The following is a 23,787-nucleotide window of genomic DNA, read 5'->3' on the forward strand; positions in this document are numbered from 1 at the left end:
CTCTCTCTCTCTTATAAAATTTAACTTAACTGAATTCTGCATTGGATATTATCTTCAATAAAATTAGTTAAGGTCTTTCCATTTTAATCCTAATAGTCGGCTAGCCCTAGTTGCTTGCAGTGGAACAGCTATCTTTCCCGCTGCTAAAATTAATTCTTTATTTTTTTATAATTGTTCTTACAGTTAAACTTGCAAGTCCTAAATTATGGCACACATCCGCTTGTCGTTGACCGGAATCGATTCGCTTCAAAACATCTAATTTAATTTTCAAATTCAGTCTTTTCCTTACATTTATGGTCTTCATACTGCACCCAGACGTTGTTGCTTTTTCATTCTTATCGGCCATTATTAACTCTTCGAAAATGTAACTGCATTAATTATGATACAATGTTCAAGTAAACTGTCTGTTTCGCACGATGTCTAATACTGTACTGAGTGATCATTAGTCTTTGGATAAATGCATATAACGCAAATATTACAAGCAATATACTTGATAATTTATTAAAATTTTTATCTCGGAACTACGTAAAAAGTCACTGTACTGCAATTAAATTAGCGTGCGAGAAAATTTCACTGAGCGTGGGAAAATTTCTCAAGTCTGCGTGGGAAACGTTTTAATGCTGTTTTGCTATTCATTTTCAAGCTATTGACTCCATCAAATGAAACGATTTCGTTAAATATGCCAAAAGTGCAATCTGTAAAAGAGCGTTATAGTGATCTGTGACAGCGTTATAGTCAGATACGGGTTATAATATAAGAACAGCATTATAGCAAATCAGCATAAAGCGAACAGTGTTATAATGGGGGCCTGCTGTATATAATTTTTCTGAAAACTGCAAAAAGATTTACATCTTACAAGTAAAGCAAAAGATGGTGGTGCCACTAGAGATGGTCTGGTGTGGAAGTGTGTTCAGTAAAATTTTTTTTTTTTTTTTTTTTTTTTTGTAAAAAAGGCTACAAGTGAAGTTCATCAAGAACTGGTGTTTATGGAGAGAATATGATGTCAAAGAAACAGTTCTGTTTTTAATATAATAAGAAACATAAACATTTTGATGAACTAAGGAATGGCAGACCTTCAACAGGTGACAACTTCAGGAGTACTAAGCAGTGTGTTTTGTTGAACAGGTGGGAAAGTTTTTGAATGCAAGAAGATTGGTTTTCTGAAGTCAACTGTATACAAGATTGTCATCTAGCAGCCTGGCTTCTGTAAAGTACAGAAGCCAGGCTGCTAGATGACACCCTGTACTTCAGCACAGTGTGAAATGGGATATGGGTATATCATTACAACCCTGCCAACAAAGGTTGGCAGGGTTGTCAAGGACACTACTGACACTATGCTGCTGCAACAGGATCTGGAAAGGTTGAGCAGATGGGCTGAGAGGTGGCAAATGAAGTTTAACATTGACAAATGTAAAATACTACACATGGGAAACAGCAACCCCAGAGCAACGTATCAACTCTGTGGTACTACACTGACAGTGGTAGAGAATGAAAGGGACTTGGGGGTGGTTGTGCAGGCAGATATGAAGTTCTCTGAGCAGTGCAGACGGGCTGCAAGAGTAGCTCATGGAGTATTGTCAATGATATACAGGAATTTTTCCAGCAGGGATAAGGAGGTGATTATTCCATTGTATAAGGCAATGGTCAGGCCACACCTAGAGTACTGTATGCAGGTCTGGAGGCCTCATTTCAAGAAGGATGTAGAGCTGCTGGAACGAGTACAGAGAAGGGCAACAAGATTAGTGAATGGAACAAAGGGGTGCTCTTACGAAGAAAGGCTTAAGTTTTGCAAATTACAGTGTCTGGAGACTAGGCACCAGCGAGGTGATCTGATAGAGGTGTATAAAGCCTTGAATGGTTTAAGCATGCTCAATGCTGATGGGATTCTTCCTCTAGCTCAGAAAAATCACCTGAGAGGGCATAAATTCAAATTGAGGAAAGACAGATGTAGGATAGACGTGCGGAAATTTGCCTTTAGCCAGCGGGTGGTTGGTTGGTGAAACAGACTTCCATCCCTTGTGGTGGAGGTTGATAGCCTAAATAAGTTTAAGGCTCAGCTGGACAGGTATTTTGAACGAACAGAGGGGTGAAGTGGGTTTTTTTTTTTTTGGCTGATGCTGCATAAGCTTGCCTTCTTGCATCAAATGCCTCTACTAATGCTAATGCTAAAATGCTAATTACATCCAAAAAAATAAAATGAGATTCACTAACGTGGAAATATCCTGTTTCCAAAAAATTCAAGATCATTGACTATAAAGAAAGTTGTAGTAAGTGTGTTTTGGAATTGTGTAGGAATATTTTTCATTGACCTTTGTGGAACGTGCATCCGCAATCACTGTCTGATAAATACTGAGAAATACTAAGAAATTCCAGGCTTAGACCTAAATGGATGTCAAATGAACTAATGAGCTTCGTGACAGAGAAGAAAAATGCATAGGATGTGTGTAAACTACAAGGTAATACAGAAGCCTATGGTAGATATAAACTAGGTCGCAAATCGAGTGGATTAGGCAAGCTAATGTAGATTGTGAGAATTCTTTGCATTAAGGATAAGATTTCAACAACAAGTTGATGAAATTTGGGCAAGCGGACGGGACTGTGTGGACAGGCTGCCAGGGTATCCCAAGGAGTTTTGTCAGTGATATACAGGAATTTTGCTAGCATGGATGAAGAGGTGATTATCCCATTGTATAAGGCAGCATTTTCCAAACTGTGTTCCGTGAGATGTGAACAAGTGTTTCATGAAAAATCGTAATTAGTAATTTAAAAATAATAATAAAATAAATAAATTTTGCATATTTGTAGTGTTCTACCACTTTTGTATCATTATAAATTTTTAACATTATTTTTTTTTTTTTTTTTAGTTAGTAATATATTGACATAGACTAATAATCAAATAGACCACAGAACACTTTATTTTGGTGGGCTTTTGCATAGAGAAGTATGCATAGAAGTAAAGACATGTACGAAAAAGTAGCAATGTAGTGATCCAGTATGCCATTCGTATGTGATTTAGCCTGGAGTATACGGGTTGAAGGAGAGGATATCATAACTAAACTCACTTCTGTGTGTACATTTTTTTTTTGATAATTATTATTAAAATAAATGACCATGGATTTGTGGTTGAAAAAAGGAACTTTAAAGTGAGAAGCAAGTACTTCTAGTATTACAACTGTGGTTAATGAAAACAAATATAATATTGTCACACTTCAAAGTGAGGAAGAACAATTGCAGCTGTTTGTTCCCCAAAAATCTGAAGTAAAAAACGAAAGTACATTGACAGATCCTGATGAATATTTATTTCCATACAGATGGTCCTGATGCATAGTGCATATGTAATAAAATATTAGCAAACAGTTCTTTGGCTCCCACTAAACTTGTTTCATAAGTGTTTCGTAAATATATTGTGAGATGATAAAGTGTTCCATGACTTTTTTTAGTCATGGAACACTTAGGTAATGGTTAGGCTACACCTTTAGTACTGTATATAGGTCTGGAGGCCTCATTTTAGGAAGGATGTAGATCTGTTGGAACAGATTCAGAGGAGGGTGAGGAGATTAGTGAAAGGAACAAAGGGGGGCTCTTTTCAAAAAAGGCTTCAGTTCTGTAAATTATTGCTTCCAGTTGAGGTGTTTAAGGCTTTGAATGGATTGAGCAAACTCAATGCTGATGCCAGTCTTCTTGCTCAGATCACGTGGAGATTCATAATTTCAAATTGAGGAAGGATGGTTGCAGGACACGTGTGCAGAAATTGGTCTTCAACCAGCGGGTAGTTAATTGTTGGAATTTCCATCTGTTGTTGTGGAAGTGGATAGTTTGAATAACTTTAAAGGACTAGACAAATCATTGGAAGGGATCGACAGGTGATGCAGGAAGGGCATTTTTTTTTCTTTGCTGATGCTGTTTATGCATGCTTGCTTGTATCATTTGCCACTACTAATACTAAGATCATACAAAAGCTAATGTGCAAACAGTGTGCTGTTGGTCTTTGAAAGAATTTCTACTTTAAGTACAAAGTTATGACATTGTTCACAGCAGGTCTGAATAGTTAATTTTTAGTAAAGGTCAAATTATAATTGACTGAGCATTTTTGTGGCTGATGCCTTTTTTTTAATTTGCCAATTTAAAAAAATTGTATTTAAATATTGCAGTTATTTAGTAAAAGATCAAGCAGTGACATGCATCAAGCAGAGTTCAAAGAAACTTTTTTTCTCTTGTGAAATAAAAAAGAATATTTGAAATCTATGCCACCACCATCAGCAAGGTAAAAAATATTTTGCAAGAAATGATAATTAACTTGAGAATAAATACAGCACATACTATACACTGTAAACAAATTAGAAATTGGTATTTGTGATTTATATTTAGTATTAGTATTGTTATTTAGTATTAGTATTATCCAGGCAAATGATGGATGAAAGCAAGCTTTTCAGCATCAGCCAAAAAATAAAAAAATATTTACATCAAATCCCTTCTAATAATTTGTCTAATCATTCCTTAAATTAAATTTCTTCATGGTATCCACTTCCACAATACCATATGGAAGTTTGTTCCAACAGGATGAAGCAAATTTTCATCCGTCATCCCACAATTATCCATTTTCAGCTTAAATTTATTAAGAATGCCATGAGCATTTGGTATGTTCAATCGTTTTAAAGTCTTGAACACTTCAATCAGGTCTGTTTGTACATGACCCTATTTCAGCACCTGTACCTGGTTAAAAGACATTTCAGCGACACTGCTGGCTCTACAGATTAGCATCTCTGGGATCTGACGTCTACAGCCTAGGTTCCAGGCTAACATCGTAAGAATCTGAATGTTTGCCATGCACTGTGACCTGTGGAAACTCAGAATGGGGGATCTGGTAGTGACTGGCCCATGGATATGTATTATCTTATGTAGGGTGGCTCTTAAACATTAGTTCAAATCCATCTTATACACTTCAGTGATACATAATTCCGTAAAGAGGCCAGAAATGTATGTAGGAGACAATTCTCATCTCAGTTGCCAACATAATACCACCTCAAAAATGAGGGTAAAATAAAATGAAGAATAATAAAATAATCCTGCAACACCAAGAAGAGAAAAGAAGGTACACAGCTTGGTGCTGCCAGCAAAAGATCCCACCTCAGTCTAGTTCAGTATATAAGAAAGAGACAAAAAACTAAAGAGAGAAGAGATAAAAATAATAATTTTATCCCACACATGAAAAATGTGGTGACAGCAAATCCCACTCAGATCAAATGCTGTATTGGCAAAGACATCAGTTGGCACCTGGAAGACAAAGTCCAGAGCAACATTTGGAATGAGTCATCAAAGAAATGGAGTTAAGCATTAGGAAATGAGGAGAAATCTGATGTCATGACCTTTTGTGGTGATGAATATTGTAAGATCAGGTGATATAATGGAACTTGAGACATCAGGATCAAGCAGGGATTGTAGATTCTGTCTTTGCACCAATTAGCATTAGTAGAGGCACATGATGCAAGTTTATACAGCATCAGCCAAAAAAAAATCCCTTCCCATTTCACTGATCCATTCATTCCAAATGTTTGTTTAGTTCTGCCTTGAATTTATTTAAACTACTAACTTCCTCAACAACAGATGGAAGTTTATTCCAGCAATCAACTACCCGCTGGTTAAAGGCAAACTTCCACACATCTATTCTACAACTGTTTTTTCTCAGTTTGAATCTGTGTCACCTCAGGTTTGTAATCTGAGCAAGAGGAAGAATCCCCTCAGCATTAAGCCCGCTCAATCCATTCAAGGCATTATACACCTCAATCAGATCGCCTCACAGGTGGCTAGTCTCCAGAATCTGCAATTTGCAGAACTTAAGCCTTTCTTCATAAGAGCATCCCTTTGTTCCCTTCACCAGTCTTGTTGCCCTTCTCTGTACTTGTTCTAGCAACTCTACATCCTTCCTAAAATGAGGCTTCCAGACCTGTACGCAGTACTCAAGGTGTGGCCTGACCATTGCCTTATACAAGGGGATAATCACCACATCATCCCTTCTCGCAAAATTCCTACTCTGGCAGTCTGTCTGCACTGCTCAGAAAACTTCAGTTCGAAGGGCATCCTAAGGAGGAGTCTGTAGACTGTACAGCTTGGGCTTGTAAATGTGGCATCTTAGAAATATTTTCGAAGGTGATAAACATCACTGTAATTCAGGACCATCTAGACAGGCATGCAATTATACTGCAATCACAGATTTGTCAAAGGGGCAGTCTTGCCTAACCAGTCTGATAGGTTACTATTATGTGACCAAGGCACTAGATGCAAAAAACTATTTTGACATCATATACAGGTGACCCCTGCTTAACGCTAATAATTCGTTCTGGAAAAACAGAGCGTTAAGTGAATCCACACTAAGCGAGGGCCGCATTCCCATAAGGTAACATATGTATTTGCGAGTTGCGGTCGGTGTCATAGGATATTTCCTAATCAATAATAAACGGTAGTGAAAAGATGCACAAATGTCGGTCAAAATATTTAATATTCAAATATTTGTACATATAAAATATTCTGCATTGCATACATATATAATTATGTGGTAACTATTTATGTATCAAAATTAAACTTAAAATTCCAATTAAAATCATGAATTTAATTGATCTAAATTGATTTTAATTGTTTAATTTAATTGATGAATTTAATCATGAAAAATGTGTCGATTTTGGGTTGTACTTTGGCCCTCTTCCTGGTAAACTAAAAGGGGTTTAATTTTAAATCCCTACAGCATTACCACCCAACAATAAAGTCAACCGATCCTTCACCGCTTTGAAACCTGGCATGTTTTTTTCTTCTTTCGATATGAAACTTCTTTTAGGCATTCGTTTCGAAAAAAAGTCCTGCTTCATCTATGTTAAAAACTTGTTAGTTGCTTGCAGTGGAACAGCTATCTTTCCCACTGCTAAAATTAATTCTTTATTTTTTTATAATTGTTCTTACAGTGAAACTTGCCAGTCTTAAATATGGCACACATCAGCTTGTCGTTGACCGGAATCAATTCGCTACAAAACATCTAATTTAATTTTCAAATTCAGCCCTTTTCTTACATTTATAGTCTTCGTACTGCGTCCAGATGTTGTTGCTTTTTCATTCTTATCCGCCATTATTAACTCTTCGAACATGTAACTGCATTGTTGCATTAATTATGATAGAATGTTCGGGCGATGTCTAACACTGTACCGAGTGATGACTAGACTTCGGATAAATGCATATAACGCAAATATTACAAGCAATATACTTGATCATTTTTTAAAATGTTGATCTCGGAACTACGTAACAAGTCACTGTACTGCAAGAAATTAGCATGCGATAAAATTTCACTGAGCATGGGAAACATTTTAATGCTGTTTTGCTATTCATTTTCAAGCTATCGACTCCATCAAATGAAATGATTTTGTTAAATATGCCAAAAATGCAATCTGTAAAAGAGCATTATAGTGATTTGTGACAGCGTTATAGTCAGATACGGGTTATAATATAAGAACAGCATTATAGCAAATCAGCGTAAAGCGAAATGCGTTATAACGAGGGCCTGCTTCTTGGATTTCAAGATGATTTTTGATACTGTTGAACATAAAAGACTGCTGTACAAAGTGGAGCAATGTGGCATTAAGAGCAAGTTACTGCTATGGATAAAGGGATGGTTAAGTGGAAGAACACCGAAAGTAGTTATCAGTGGGCACTGCTCTTCATGGACTAATATTATTAGTGGAGTTCCCAAGGGTTCAGTGCTTGGCCCATTTTTCTTTTCAGTATATTGATGAAGGTATATCAAGTTTAATGTTTTAAGTTTGCAGACGATCCAAAGATTGGCAGGGTGGTTAATGACAGTCATCGGGGTGAGCTATTGCAAAAGATCTAGGATAATTGGTTCAATGGGCTGAGAAATGGTAGTCGAAGTTAATATTGACAAATGCAAGGTACTGCATATGAGAAGCAGTAATCCCAAGAGTAACTTATCAACTGTGTGGCACTTCACTCAAGGAAGTGGAGAATGAAAAAGACTTGAGGTACTTGTGCAGTTAGACATGAAATTCTCTGAGAAATGCAGACATACTGCCAGGACAGCTTGTGGGGGTTTTGTCAGTGATATACAGAAACTTTACCAACTGGAATACGGTGGTGATTATTCCTTTGTATAAAGCCATATTTAGGAAGGATTGTAGATCTTCTGGAATGGGTGCACAGAAGGGCAGCCAGACTGTTGAAGAGAACAAAAGGGTGCTCTTACCTAGAAATACATCATTTCTGCAAATTGCAGTATCCCAAGGCTAGGCACCTGAGGGGAGATCTGAGGTGTTTAAAGCCTTGAATGGATTGAGTAAGCTGAATGTTAATGGCATTCTTCCACTTGCTGAGACTACACAAATTAGGGGGTCATAAATTCAAGTTGAGGGAGGATGGTTGCAGGATAGATATGTGGAAGTTTATTTTCAGCCAGCAGGTGGTTGATTGTTGGAACAGGCTTCCATCTGTTGTTGTGGAAGTGGATGGATTGAATAAATTCAAGAAAAAACTGACAGATTCTTGGAGGGTACAGATGGGTGAACTGTGTAGGGTTTTTTTTTTTTTTTTTTTTGGCTCATGCCATATAAGCTCGCTTTCTTGCATCATTTGAAACTACTGCTACTAATCCTTCATCTTTTTATAAGAAGGTAGTTGACTTTCAGTTCCAGTTCTGCAAATATTCAGGTTGGCAAGCAAAAAAAAAAAAAAAAAAAACAGTTTTGGTGAAAAGTTTTGCTTTTAGCAGTTTTGATAAAAAGTTTAGCTCTTTTAAACCAAAAGGTGGCCACAAAAGTGACAGTGGGAGCAATAACAAATTTGTAAATCAGACTTATAGTTCTTATATATAAGCCCTGTCAAATAATACAGATAAGTGTGGTTGTAAATTCCTTCACTTTTAGGGCAAACTGCTGAATATCATTATTACTAGCCATGTAGTGCAAGGAAGCCTGAGGCTTATGCTGCACCAGCTAAAAAAAAAAACTATGTTACCTGTGAGAGAGAGAGAGAGAGAGAGAGAGAGAGAGAGAGTCCAAAGTAGAAGGGAATCACCAAGAAAGAGAAGAATGATGATATCCAGCTCAGGACTCTGGGTGTGCCAAGCCCATACTCACCAGATGTGATCCCCTGGGGTTATGAAGATTGAAAAAAGAGCAATCATCAATGAACACTCAGAGATGTGTAGTTGATATTACCATTGGACAAGTTTTGCCATGTAATTTAAAAATCTATTATAATGCAGTCTGCCCTTAAAGAGCATTAATTTTGTCTTTGTCATTATTTTTAGCTTGTTTTCAGAAGACCAAAAAATAAGGCTGCCTCTTATGGTGTTTGCAAGCACCTCAAGTTCAGTTCATTGTCAGATACAGGTTATAATGATTTCACTATCCTGATGAGGATGGTGAAATCATTAGCATTAGTATAGGCATGTGGTGCAAGAAAGCAAGCTTATTCAGCATCAGCCAAAAAAAGAAAAAAAAAAAAAAAATCCACTCATCCATTTGCTCCAAAAGTTTATCTATTTCTTCTTTGAATTTATTTAAGCCATCAACTTCCACAGCAGATGCAAGTTTCTTCCAGCAATCAACCACCCACTCAAACTTCTGCACATCTATTCTGCAACCATCCTTCCTCAGTTTCAATTTGTGCCCTTCCATGTGCATATTCTGAGCAAGAGGAAGAATCGCATCAGCATACAGCTTGCTCAATCCACTCAAAACCTGAAACATCTCAATCAGATCACTTTGCAGGTGCCTATTCTCGAAACACTGCAATTTGCAGAACTAAAGCCTTTCTTGGCAAGGCACTCCTTTTCCCCCTGACCAAGATGTTGCCTTTATTTAAATTAACCTTAGCCAGTGGGTGGTTAATTGCTGGAACAAACTTCCATCTGTCGTTGTGGAAGTTGGTAGGTTGAATAAATTTAAGGAGGAACTAGACAGGCATTTGGAGGGAATGGTGTGATTTTTTTTTTTTTTTTTTTTTGGATGATGCTGCATAAGCTCATACACTTGCTTTCTTGCATCACATGCCACTACTACTACTACTTTCTCTGTACTTGTATGCAGTACTTAAGATGTGACCTGACCATTGTCTTATACAGTGGGATAATCCTTGCTAGCAAAATTCTTGTATATCATTGACAAAACCCCATGAGCTGTCCTGGCAGCCTGTCTGCACTGCTCGGAGAACTTCATATCTGACTGCACAATTGCCCCCCCCCCCACAGGTCTTTTTCATTTTCCACTAGCCTGAGTGTAGTACCACACAGTTGATACATTAATCTGGGGTTATTGCTACCCATATGCAATACTTTGCATTTGTCAATATTAAACTTCAATTGCCATTTCTCAGCCCATCTGCCTAACATTTCTAGATCATTATTGTCATTAACCACACTGTCAACCTTCGTATCATCTGTAAGCCTAAACATTAAGCATGATATGCCTTCATTAATGTTATTGATAAATACAGAAAACAACAATGGGCCCAACACCAAACCCTGGGGGACACTATTAACATTAGTCCATGAAGAGCAGTGTCCATTGATTACCATACTGTCTTCTCCCAATTGGCCTTCCCCTTTATCCATAACAGCAACTTTTCCTTAATGCCACAGAACCGGCCCTCAAAACTCTGTTAGAATAATTAAGTTCCAATTTTTCTGTTGAAAAAAAGAGGCAAGATTTGAAGGCTACAGTATCTATTTGTAATCAAAGAGATTCAGTATCTATTTGTAATTAAATTATTTTTCTGGCTAACATCATATAAAATTCCTATATATCATTGACAAAACTCCGTGACCTGCTCTGGCAGCCTGTCTGCACTGCTCAGAAAACTTCATAACTGACTGCACACAGATCTTTTTCATTCTCCACCTCCCTGACTGCAGTACCACACAGTTGGTTCTTTCTCTTGGGTTACTGCTACCCATATGCAATACTTTGCATTTTTCAATGTTAAATTTCAGTTGCCACTTCTCAGCCCATCTGCCTAACTTTTCTAGATCCTATTGCATTAGCATATACTGTCTTTAGTGTCATTAACAACACTACCAACCTTTATATCATATGCAAACTTGGACATTAAGACTGATATACTTTCATTGATATCATTAATAAATACACAAAACAACAATAGGCCCAGCAACGAACCCTGGAAGACTCCACTAATAATATAAGTCCATGTAGAGCAGTGTCCATTTATTACCACTCTCTACCGTCTCCCACTCAACTAAACCTTTAGCCATTGCAGCAACTTGCCCTTAATGCTATACTACTCCAATTTATACAGCAGTCTTCCATGTGCAACAGTATCAAAAGCTTTCCTGAAATCCATCTACAGGAACTCCCTGACTTAAGTAATACTCAACTTACGCAAATTTGACTTTACGTAAGTTTTTGCTGGCCAGTGCAAACTGAAAAAAATATGGAAACATATTTTGCATCTGTATGGATAAATGGAGGTATTGCGAAAATATCGTAATGTGAACCCAATAACACATTTGTTTTTTTTTTTGTTTTTTTTTGTAATCCGTTCTAAGTCCTTGCAAGTTGAAAATTTTGCTATATCACTAAGCTGTTTATCTCTTTAAATGGCCATATTTTTAATGGAAATTGCACTACACTTTCATCATTATCATATGTTCCCATTATAAGAATCAATTTTGAAACACCTTTGTGATATTTTTCTAAAGCACATTTCTGGAGATCACAACCAAAAAACAAAAACAATTTGCACTTTCCGGTTTATTGGGTATTTGCAATTTCTATTCGCCCAATCTATTATAAATGGGTAGTAAACTCGATCTTATTGCATTTGTGATAATCCCAATAACTGGAATTCTGTAGGTTTTATGTTACGGTATTATGGTGAAATGTGTTCCCCTTCACTGAAATCTTCAATTATATAAAAAACAAATTCTCAGAAACTTTTCTTCATTCCTATTTACATATTACAATAATGAAGGGACCAACGGAAAGTGCAAGTGCTGGCAGTGCCAGGAAACGAAACAAAATTGACTTAGAAATGAAGATGAAAATGATTAAGAAGTACGAAGCAGAACGAAGTTTGTGATCTATTGAAGAAAATTAGATCTCGCTGCTTCGATAGTGAATACTATTTTAAAGGACAGTGCGTGTATAAAAGAACATGTTAAAGGATCAATGCACTTCAGATCAACAGTGATCACAAAACAGCGTTCAAGTGCTGTATCAAAGATGGAACAGCTATTAATAATACGGATGGAAAATCAGATTCAGAAGCAAGTGCCCCTGAGTTCAATGGCCATTCAAGCAAAAGCAAGAAGTATTTATGAAGATATTAAGGATAAGTACAGCGAACCCAAGTCAAATTCATGGCAAGCAATGGGATGATTTTAATAGGTTCAAGCATTGTGCTGGTTGTTGTTATTTGGTTTTTAGGAACATTAGCAACTAAGGCCATATTGCTCCGGGGATATGCAGTGGTCATTCCCTGACCTTTCCGCATCCTCCGTATTTGGTAGTTACAGGCTTGAACCCCAGTCTATCAAAAAGCATGTGCTATGCACTGCTGCTCCTGCTCACCAGGCTACAGAGGCCCCCATCACGCTGGTTTCCAAAACATTAAAGTATGTGGTGAAGTTGCCAGTGCTGATTCTGCAGCTGCAGAGAAATTTTGTGATTTCTATTCAATTCAGCAAATTTTTAATGTTTATGAGACTGCTCTGTATTGGGAAAAAATGCTGGATCGAACATACATTGCCAAAGAGGAAAAGACAATACCAGGTTTCAAAAGATAGGGCCATGCTCTTGTTTGGGGATAATGCAGCGGGAGATTACAGATTAATACCACTGCTTGTGTACCATTCTGGAAATCCTCGTGCATTTAACGGCATAAATAAAGCCACCCTACCCAAGCATTCCCAAGCAAACCAGAGAGGATGGATAACAGTATCTCTCTTTGAGGATTTGTTTAAATGCTGCTACCTTCCCGAGGTTGAAAATTATTGTAAAGAAAACGACGTTCTTTTCAAGATTTTGCTTCTATTAGATAATGCTCCTAGACATCCTACACATCTAGATGATTTCAATTCAAATGTGAGAATCATATTTCTACCGCCAAACACAACTTCACTCGTCCAACCTATGAATTAGGGTGTTTTTTTTTTTTTGAATTTAAAAGCATACTATTTACACACAACATTTGCTCAGGCGTTGTCTGCAGTAGACGGTGAGAAAAATTTTACGCTAAGAGACTTTTGTGAAACTTACAATATTTACCATGTCATCTTAAACATTAATAAGGCCGGGTGGAAATTACTAAAAGTTGTTTAAATCGCGCATGGAAGAAAATATGCCCACGGCACGTAAAATACTTCAAAGGATTTGAAAAAGACAAATCATATGAAGAGGTTGCAGATAAGATTGCAAAGGTTGCATAGCTACTTCATTTAGAGGTTGGTGCCAAAGACATGGAGGATTTAATAGAGAAAGAAGAGAAGGAATTAGCTAACAAAGGACTTGCTGGCAGCAATAGTTAAAGAAGAAAATGCTGACAAAGCTCAAGGTGAACCGAGTGAGGAGCGGAGATGCTTCACCACCAAAGAGATGCCAATGGAATTTCCTGAAATTGCATCGGCAATGGCGAAGTTTGAGATGGATCCTGATAGCAAACATTTCTTAAACGTTAAGATGGGTGAATGATATGCTTGCTTACTACAGAGAAATCTACGATGAAAGTAAAAAAGCCACCATCCAGTCATCCATTAATATGTTCTTTTGTAAAGTTTTCTAAAGTTGACCCTTCTAAATCTCCACAGCCCTCAACCTCCACAGCGGTGTACTTATCAGCTGAAGACGTCGATTCTGGCAACGATGCTCGAGAGGTAAAACTTACCGATGTTATGCCTGTCTCCTCTCTTTTTTTTGTAATTTTATAATTATGAAATTTTTTAAATTGCATGCTTTTGCAATTTTTCCTGTGCATGAGATAAAAAATTGAATAAATACAATAAATAATTCTATTCACACAGTTGTTGAACATTTCTTTTTTGATTTAATCAATTCAGTGAGCACAGTTATGACTGCTGCACAGGCATGGGGGAAATTCTGACTTACTTAGAGTTTCGCAGAATGCATCCCTTATGTTAATCGGGGAGTGCTGTATATAATATCAAAATTACTTTTTGCATCCAGTTCCTTTGTGACCACACTGTAGTATCCAATCAAATTGGTCAGACAAGACTTCCCCTTAACAAACCCATATGCTGTGTCTGAACAATTACTGCAGTCTTGTCTAGGTGATCCTGTATCACATCTTTAATCAATGACTCCATTATTTTCCCCAGAACAGAAGTTAAACTAACAGGTCTATAATTATGTGTGTCACCCTTTGAACTCCCTTTGTCAATTGGGGGTAGCATTTGCACATCAAGTCCATGGGGACCTACCCTGAATCTAAGGATGCTCTCATAATTATGGCTAAGGGTTTGCTAACTTCCTTTGCTGCCTCCTTCAGTATAATTAGATAGATTACATCCACCCCAGGTGCCTTTTCTGTGTTTAACTTCAACAATTTCTCCTCCACTTTGCTCTTAGTTTTTAACAAAATCACTTAGCTCCCTCTTAAGAGTTAGATAAACTTCTGGCATTCCCCTTCTTGAATAACTCCTCATGTGTGAATGTAGATGCAAAATACTCATTCAGTTTATCAGCTACTTGAGCTGGATCATCAATAGTCGAACCATCTATGTTAAGTGGACCAAACTGATTCATCCCTTTCCTTCGACAGTTTACATAAATAAAGAACTCTTTGCAATTTTTCTTTACATCCTTTGCCAAAGATTTCTCGTAATCTGCCTTTGCCTGCCTAACTTTCTTTGTGACTTGATTACCGACTAGCTTATACCTGCCATAGGCTTCTGTTTCGCCTGATAATTTATATGCATCCCATGCATTTTTCTTCTCTTCCACAAGCCCCATTAATTCATCTGACATCTTGAATAATATCTCTTTTTTTGTTATAAAAACCTAGTAGCTTCTGATTTATTGGCCCATTCTAATTGTCTATATAACTGTTCATACTCATCAGTCTTTTGGTCTCTTACTTACCAGTAGAAATGTCATATACTCTGAATCAACTGTGCACTTGCCGATTGGGTGTGCTACTTTAGATTCTATGTGCTTTTTAACCTCTTGTATACTTTGTATTGAACCTATCATAATCAAATTCTGTATCCCTTATTTCTGAATGCCACCTTGTTTTTGATATCCCTACAATGCTTGCTTTGATGACATAAAGTGTTGAGAATTTATCTCCTAGTATTATTTTACACATAACTGATACATTGACCTGTACTTAACAAGTACAGGTCAATGTTTAAAAAAAAAAGTCGCAAGTTAGGGTTAAATTTGGGGAAGTGTCTGCAATTCTTCCCAGACATGATAGGATGGAGTATATGATGAGAGCCCTTGTCAATCAATTCTGCCCTGGAGAGATTGTGCAAGACTCACGGGGTAGAATTTTTCTCAGCGTGGTCAGTGCTTGTTAACAGGAGAGTATGTTCCCACTTAAATAGAAAGGGTGCAAGAATATTTGCTGATGCTATCGAGGCAGTGTTAGGTGGATTGGAAAAATGCTAGCTTGGGTGAATTTGCAGACTAATAGATTAACAGTAGCCACAGCCTTCTGTGAAAGTGATTCTTGCATTGCTTCTATTGGAATGAGCAGCAGCCTGGAAAGTGAGGTACTGGGGATTTCAAGGGCTGCTGGGAGTCATCATGAAACAAGTAAATACATGGGTTGTGTTAGAGTAACTAAGACTAAGAATAGGTGTATTTATACTTCATGTACACCAGTGCTAATAGTATAGTAATTAAATTTTATGAATTTGAAGTGCTTGTCAAGACGTCAAAGGCAGATATTGTTTGGGATATGAAAGACGTGGTGTCATATAGATATAAGGAATGCAGAATTGGAATTTGGGGAGTACAATCTATATAGAAAGGATAGACAGGAAAGGAATCTAGGAGGGGGTTATGCTGTTAGTTAAGAAACATAAAATCTAAGGAAGTGCATCAAATGGACAGTGGACAATGCACTGTTGAGTCAGTATGGTATGACATAAGCACTGGGAAAGGGAAAATGTATAAGGTGTATAAGGCCTTGAATGGGTTGAGCACGCTGAATTCTGATGGGATCCTTCCAGTTGTTCAGATTAAGAACCTAAGGGGGCATAAATTCAAATTAAGAAAGGACAGATGTAGAATAGATGTGCGGAAATTTGCCTTCAGCCAGCGGATGGTTAATTGCTGGAACAAACTTCCATCTGTCGTTGTGGAAGTTGATAGGTTGAATAAATTTAAGGAGGAACTGGACAGGCATTTGGAGGGAATGGTGTGATTTTTTTTTTTTTTTTTTGGCTGATGCTGCATAAGCTCATACACTTGCTTTCTTGCATCACATGCTACTACTACTACTAATTCAGCATGCTCAACCCATTTAAGGCCTTATACACCTCAATCAGATCACCGTGTCTCCAGGCATTGCAATTTGCAGACCTTAAGCCTCTCTTGGTAAGAGGATCTCTCCGTTCCCCTCAGCAATCATGTTGCCCTTCTCTGTACACACTCAAGCAAATCTACATCCTTCCTAAAATGAAGCCTCCAGACCTTTACACAGTACTCAAGGAGTGGTCTGACCATTGCCTTATACAGAGGGACAATCACCTCCTTTTCCCTGCTAGCAAAATTCCTATATATCATTGACAAAACCCCATGACCTGCCCTGGCAGCCTGTCTGCATTTGCTCAGAAAACTTCATATCTGACTGCACAATTACTCCCAGGTCTTTTTCATTTTATACCACACAGTTGGTACGTTTCTCTGGGGTTACTTCTACCCATATGCAGTACTTTGCATTTGTCAAGGTTAAACTTCAGTTGCCACTTCTTAGCCCATCTGCCCAAATTATCTAGATCCTGTTGCAGTAGCACACTGCCATTACTGTCATTAACAACCCTGCCAATGTTTGTATCATCTGCAAACTTCGACATTAAGCCTGATATACCTTCATCAATATCATTGATAAATATACAAAACAACAGTGGACCCAACACCGAACCCTGTGGGACTCCACTAATAACATTAGTCCACGAAGAGCAGCACCCATTGATTACCACACTCTGTCTTCTCCCACAACCATCCTTTTATTCATTGTAGCAACTTACCCTTAATACCATTCTGCTCCAATTTGTACAACAGTCTTCCTTGCACAACAGTGTCAAAAGCTTTCCTGAAATCCAAATATATGATATCAAAATTATTTGTTGCATCCAGTTCCTTTGTAACCACATCATAATAACCAATCAAATTTGTCAGACAAGACTTTCCCTTAATAAACCCATGCTGTGTCTAAATTATTGATGCAGTCTTGTCTAGATGATCCTGCAATGCATCTTTAACCAGTAACTCCATTATTTTACCCGGAACAGAAGTTAAACTAACTGGTCTGTAATTACTCGTGTCACCCTTCGATCCCCCTTTGTGAATTGGGGACACATTTGCAAATCTCCAGTCCGTGGGAACCTCCCCTGAGTTCAAGGATGCTCTCATAATTATGGCTAAGGATGCGCTTAGTTGCTTTGCTGCCTCCTTTAATATAACTGGATAGAACCCATCCACCCCAGGTGCCTTTCTTATGTTTAACTTCAACAATTTCTCCTCCACTTTTCTCTCAGTTATTACAAAATCATTAAGCCTGCTACAATTTGATAACCTTCTGCCATTTTAAAACCTTAATGATTCCTCATATGTGAATGTAGATGCAAAATACTCATTCAGTTTGTTTGCTATCTGAGCAGGATCATCAACAGTCGAACCATTGGTCTACTTGACATAGATGGTTTGACTATTGATGATCCTGCTCAAGTAGCTGATGAATTAAATGAGTATTTTGCATCTACCTGAGGAGTTATTCAAGGAGGGGAATGCCAGAAGTTTATCAAAGTCTAACAGTGAGCTAAGTGGTTTTGTAATAACCGAGAGCAAAGTGGAGGAGAAATTGTTGAAAAACAACATAAAAAGGGCACCTGGGGTGAATAGAATCTATTCAGTTATACTGAAGGAGGCAGTGAAGGAAGTTGGCAAACCCTTAGCCATAATTATGAGAGCATCCTTAGATTCAGGGGAGATCCCCATGGAACAGAGATGTGCAAATGTGTCTCCAATTCACAATGAGGGATCAAAGGGTGACACGGGTAATTACAGACCTATTAGTCTAACATCTGTTCCATGGGAAATAATGGAGTCACTGGTTGAGGAAGCGATGCAGGATCATCTAGGCAAGACTACAGTTATAGTTCAGACACACCATGGGTTTGTTAAGGGGAAGTCTTGTCTGACAAATTTCTTTGGATAGTATGATTAATTATGGTCACAAAAGAACTGGATGCAAAGAATAATTTTGATATCATATACTTGGATTTTAGGAAAGCTTTTGATACTGTGGCACATGAAGACTACTTTACAAATTAGAGCAATGTTGGTATTAAGGGCAAGTTTCTACAATGGATAAAAGAATGGTTGATTGGGAGAAGACTGGAGTGGTTATCAATGGACTGCTATTCATGGACTAATGTTATTAGTGGAATTCCCCAGGGTTCGCTGTTGTGACAATTGTTGTTTTCAGTATTTATCAATGATATTGATGAAGGTATATCAGGGTTAATGTCTAAGTTTGCAGACAATACAAAGGTTGGCAGGTTTGTTAATGACAGTAATGATAGTACACTACTGCAACAGGATCTGGAAAAGGTGAGCAAATGGGCTTAGAGTTGGCAACTGAAGTTTAATATTGACAAATGTAAAGTACTGCATGTGGGTAGCATAACCCCAGAGTAACGTATCAACTGGGTGGTATTACACTCAGAGTAGTGGAGAATAAAAAGGACCTGGGGGTAATTGTGCAGTCAGATATGAAGTTTTCTGAGCATTTCAAAAAGGCTGCAAGAGTAGCTCATGGTGTCTTGTCAATGATATACAGGAATTTTGCTAGCAGGGATAAGGGGGTGATTGTCCCCTTGTTTAAGGCAATGGTCAGGCCACACCTTGAATACTATATACATATCTGGAGGTCTCATTTTAGGAAAGATGTAGAATTGCTGGAACAAATACAGAGAACGGCAACGAGATTTGTGAGTGGAACAAAGAGTTGGTGTTACCAAGAAAGGCTTATGTTCTGCAAATTGCAACTTCTAGAGACTAGGCACCTGCAAAGTGATCTATTGAGGTGTATAAGGCCTTGAAAGGATTGAGCAAGCTCAATGCTAATGGAATTCTTCCTCTTGCATAGATTACTCACCTGAGGGGGTATAAATTCAAATTGAGAAAATACAATTGTAGAATAGATGTGCGGAAATTTGCCTTTAGCCAGCAGGTGGTTGATATTTGGAATAAACTTCCATCTGTTTTTTTGTAATTTTTCTATTAATGTATGATTGATTAGTGGAGGTTGCAACTTAAATAAGTTCAAGGCAGAACTAGACAGACATTTGGAGTGAATGGATAGGTGTAACCGGAAGGTGTTTTTTTTTTTTCCCCCGTCTGATGCTATATAAGCTTGCTTTCTTGCATCATATGCCTCTATTAATGCTAAACGTATGTGAACCATTACAAGTGCACTCATATCCTCCAATCCCATAGTCATTACTTTTTATAACACATACAACAAATTAATAAACAAAAAATTTTTTGTTTATTAATTTGTTTACTGAAGTTAGTATCTCACTTAATCACTCTGGTGGTGAAATTTCAAACTTTATTTATTATTTTAATAGTTATTAATTTTCAAAAGTTGGAAAGGACTTCATAGCCACCCGGTATATTCTTTATGAACATTTTAAAAACTTAAATGTCAAGATTAGCTTATTATGTTATAATCTTGTACTGTATCATTAAATAAATTAATTCTTTACAGGGAAATCAGATTTTTTACAGCTTGCAGATTTGCTGAATGTAGGAGTATCAGAGATACAAGATAGGAGAAACATTTTTGATCGCTGCATTCCATCCACTTATAGAAGCAAGCCATCAAAGATATTCCGTAAACTTGTTTCTCATAAGTAAGTATTATTTTGAACTATTAATATTAGTGTCATGTTCAAATCATAATAATTATACACATGAAAATGACTGAAAAGCCATCCCATGAAGAGGCATTTGTTGTCTGATCATACCCAGCTCCTTGTCTAACATTCAACCAAATTATGAAATGTATTTGAGTAACAGAACATCAGTTTTTTTCAACTGGTTCTAGTTTCTTGTTTCGGGTAATTTTGATTTAAGGGAGTTCCACCTTAATTTAAAATGAGTAGATTATTAATAAAACCAAAGATAAGCAAAGGATATTTTGATATGAAATAAACAGGTGTTTACTTACACTTTGGATGGCAATGTCCAAAAGAGTTTAGAACCTCATTGTAACTGTTTTATTGAAATCATTTTACTAGTTGCAGTGTTGGTAGTCAACATCGGGCCCTGAAATTTTCTGCCAGTGTATGGGGGCTGTCTTACAATGTGTAGATTTGCTGTCAACATATATTCCTTCCCTCCCATAACCACAACCAGCCTTCATTAAATAGCAAAATTTTGCTGAAGTGTCTGTTGAATTGTGGGAAAATCATTAGAGGCCACCTTATCTGCTGTGAAGAGCCAGTAAGTCCTGAAACAAGGCTGTTATAACAGTTTCTCATCTTTTAAATAAAGGTAAATTAACCTTTTAGCAATGCTGTCTTTTTAAGGTTATTGGATTACCAAGTCATCTTATGGTTAAGGCTGAGTTTGTTTTGTTGTATGCTTATACATTAAAACCATTGCATCATCTAGGTGAGTTAAATCCTACTTGCTCCAAAAAACATAGAGAATAAGTTTATCATTCCCTATGTTTTTTTTTGAGCCAGTAGGATTTAACTTATTACTTTTAAATTGTTGGATTTAAATTATTACTTTTTTTCAGTGGGAGAGGCAGATAGCATCAAAATTAAAGTTACATGCAATTCCAGAAACTTATATTTTACATTATGTTGAATATAGTTGCAGTTATGAGTAATAAATACTCTCTAAAAATACATTGATTTGAATTTTATTCTGTTGGGTTACATTAAAAGTGAATGCTCTTATTTTAATTAGATATTACCCTCAAATTTGTTTGAACGTTTTGTTTCTCCATTAAAAGAAGAATTTTAAAAAGTTTTCTTAAACAACAGAGTTTAGACCCATTTCTTCCTTGGCTAGTTCACATTTGTGAACACTTTGTCAAATACAAAAAAATTAGCAAAAAAAATTACAGCTGTGAATTACCGGCTCCGAAAAAGCGATAAGTGTTTGCCTTTTTATTTACCTCATTGTTATTATATATTGTACTTTATACGTAGTCTTATAGTTATAGTTACGCTGGTTATTTTTATTTTTAATTTAGATAAGAGTTTTTGTAGATTACTACTTAATATACGTAAAACTGTTATTTCGTTCGAATCTTGCAGCCATTGTTTTTGTATAGCGTAGTAGGGAATTCAAATTTTTAATTGTGATAACTAGGCAGCTCTAACTTATAATTATATAGCGTAATATGCATCACTGCATTTAGGATTCTATTAGACAGCTTAGTATTGACAATTAATTAATTAAATTTATTGATCTTATTAATTTAAAATATCATACCCCAGACTAGAGCAGCAAAGCAACGGGCACAAAGTGGCAGAAGTGCTGTGATGCGGGGGAGAACTGAGGGGGTCGATTCTCCAACGCATCACATCCTAAAAAAATCTGAAACTTCTGAAATGTTTGCCGAACTCTCTGAAATGGAACATGATCTAGCCAAGGAGGAAGTCTTTGTGTGTGCCAGGTGCAGAGAGTGTCTAGAAATTAGGCATCAACTCAGCGTTCTACTGGGTGTCTATGAGAGCTTCAGGTGTAGGGTAGATGCACTCGAAGAAATTAATATGAGGGGCCCATCAAGCTCTCAGCTGCCCAACTCAACACCAGAGCTGACAGCGGTAATCTCCAAGGAAGAATGCGCTGGTCCCAAAGGAACTAGTTATTGTTGGTGACTCTATTGTCAGCGAGACGGGGAATATATTGTGTAAAAAGGATAGATGGAACAGGACCAGGGTATGTCTGCCAGGGACAAAAGTTGATTACGTTGTAAAGCATATATCATCTTTTAAGGGCACAAAAGGTGATATTGTTGTACACTTTGGTACCAATGACATTAAGAGTAGGAGATCTGCAGATTTACTTAACAAGTACAGGTCAATGTTGCAAAAGAGTTGTGAATCAGGGTTAAATTTGAAAGTGTCTGCAATTCTGCCCAGACAGGATAGGAGGGAATACATGATGAGAGCCTTGTCAATCAATTCGGCCCTGGAGGGAATGTACACGGCTCAATGAGTAGAATCTTTTCAGTGTGGTCTATGCTTGTTAACAGGAGAGACTGCTTCTACAGGGATAGGATACACTTAAATAGAAAGGGTGAAAGAATATTTGCTGATGCTATCGAGGCAGTGTTAGGTGGGTCAGAAAACTGCTAACTTGGGGGGATTCACAGACCAAAAGTTTAAAAGTAGCCCCAGGCAGAGGTGAAGGTGATTCTTGCACTACTTCTATTACAATAAGTAGCGACCTGGAGCGAGGGGTGCTGGGGGTTTCAGGGACGGATGGCAGTCATCGTGAAACAGGTGGGTGTATAGGATGTGATTAGGGTAATCAAGCGACTCAGAAGCCTATGTCAGATATAAGCTAGTCTGTAATCAGGTCACAAAGGAGGTTAGTCAGGTGAAGGCAGATTACGAGAAATCTTTGGTAAAAGTTGCTAAGAAAAACAGCAAGGATTTCTTTACTTTTATAAACTCTAAAAGGAAGGGGGATGAATCTGATTGGTCCACTTGATATCGATGGTTCGACTGTTGATGATCCTGCTCAGATTGCAAACAAACTGAATGAGTATTTTGCATCCACATTCACACATAAGGAGTTATTCAGCGAGGGGAATGCCAGAGGTGTATTCAACTCTGGAAGTAAGCTAGATAATCTTGTAATAACTGAGAGTAAAATGGAGGAGAAATTGTTGAAGATAAAAAAAGAAAGGCACCTTGGGTGGATGGGATTTATCCAGTTATATTAAAGGAGGCAGCAAAGGAACTAAGCAAACCCTTAGCCATAATTATGAGAGCTTCCTTGGAATCAGGGGAGATACCCATAGACTGGAGATGTGAAAATGTGACCCCAATTCACAAATGAGGATCAAAGACTGACACAAGTAATTATAGACCTGTGAGTTTAACTTCTGTTCCAGGAAAATTGATGGAGGCACTGGTTAAAGAAGCACTGCAGGATCATCTAGACAAGACTTCACTTATAGCTTGGACACAGCATGGTTTTGTTAAGGGGAAGGCTTGCCTGACCAATTTGATTGGATACTATAATGCAGTCACAAAAGAACTGTATGCAGGGAATAACTTGGATCTTAGAAAGGCTTTTGATATTGTTGCACATGGAAGACTGCTGCACAAATTGGAGAAGTGTGGCATTGGAGGCAAATTGCTGCTATGGATAAAGGGGTGGTTGAGGGGGAGAAGACAGAGAGTGGTAATCAATGGACACTGCTCATCATGGACCAGTGTTATTAGTGGAGTCCCTCAGGGTTCAGTGTTGGGTCCATTATTGTTTTCTGTATTTATAAATAATATTGATGATGGTATATCAAGCTTAATGTCCAAGTTTGCAGACAATA

The 23,787-nt window shown here is 37.4% G+C and overlaps 1 protein-coding gene across 1 annotated transcript in view; it reads left to right on the top strand.

The window, feature by feature from the left end:
• Window positions 1–23,787, top strand: part of LOC150081911 (uncharacterized) — a 370,485-nt gene that overhangs the window by 143,936 nt on the left and 202,762 nt on the right. Inside the window, 1 exon segment of the mRNA XM_090380362.1 lies at window positions 19,975–20,119. Coding sequence (XP_090236488.1) covers window positions 19,975–20,119 — 145 coding nt within the window.

This window comes from Mastigoproctus giganteus, chromosome 8 (genome assembly GCF_048544385.1).
Source record: "Mastigoproctus giganteus isolate SK-2022 chromosome 8, ASM4854438v1, whole genome shotgun sequence".
Taxonomy (NCBI): domain Eukaryota; kingdom Metazoa; phylum Arthropoda; class Arachnida; order Uropygi; family Thelyphonidae; genus Mastigoproctus; species Mastigoproctus giganteus.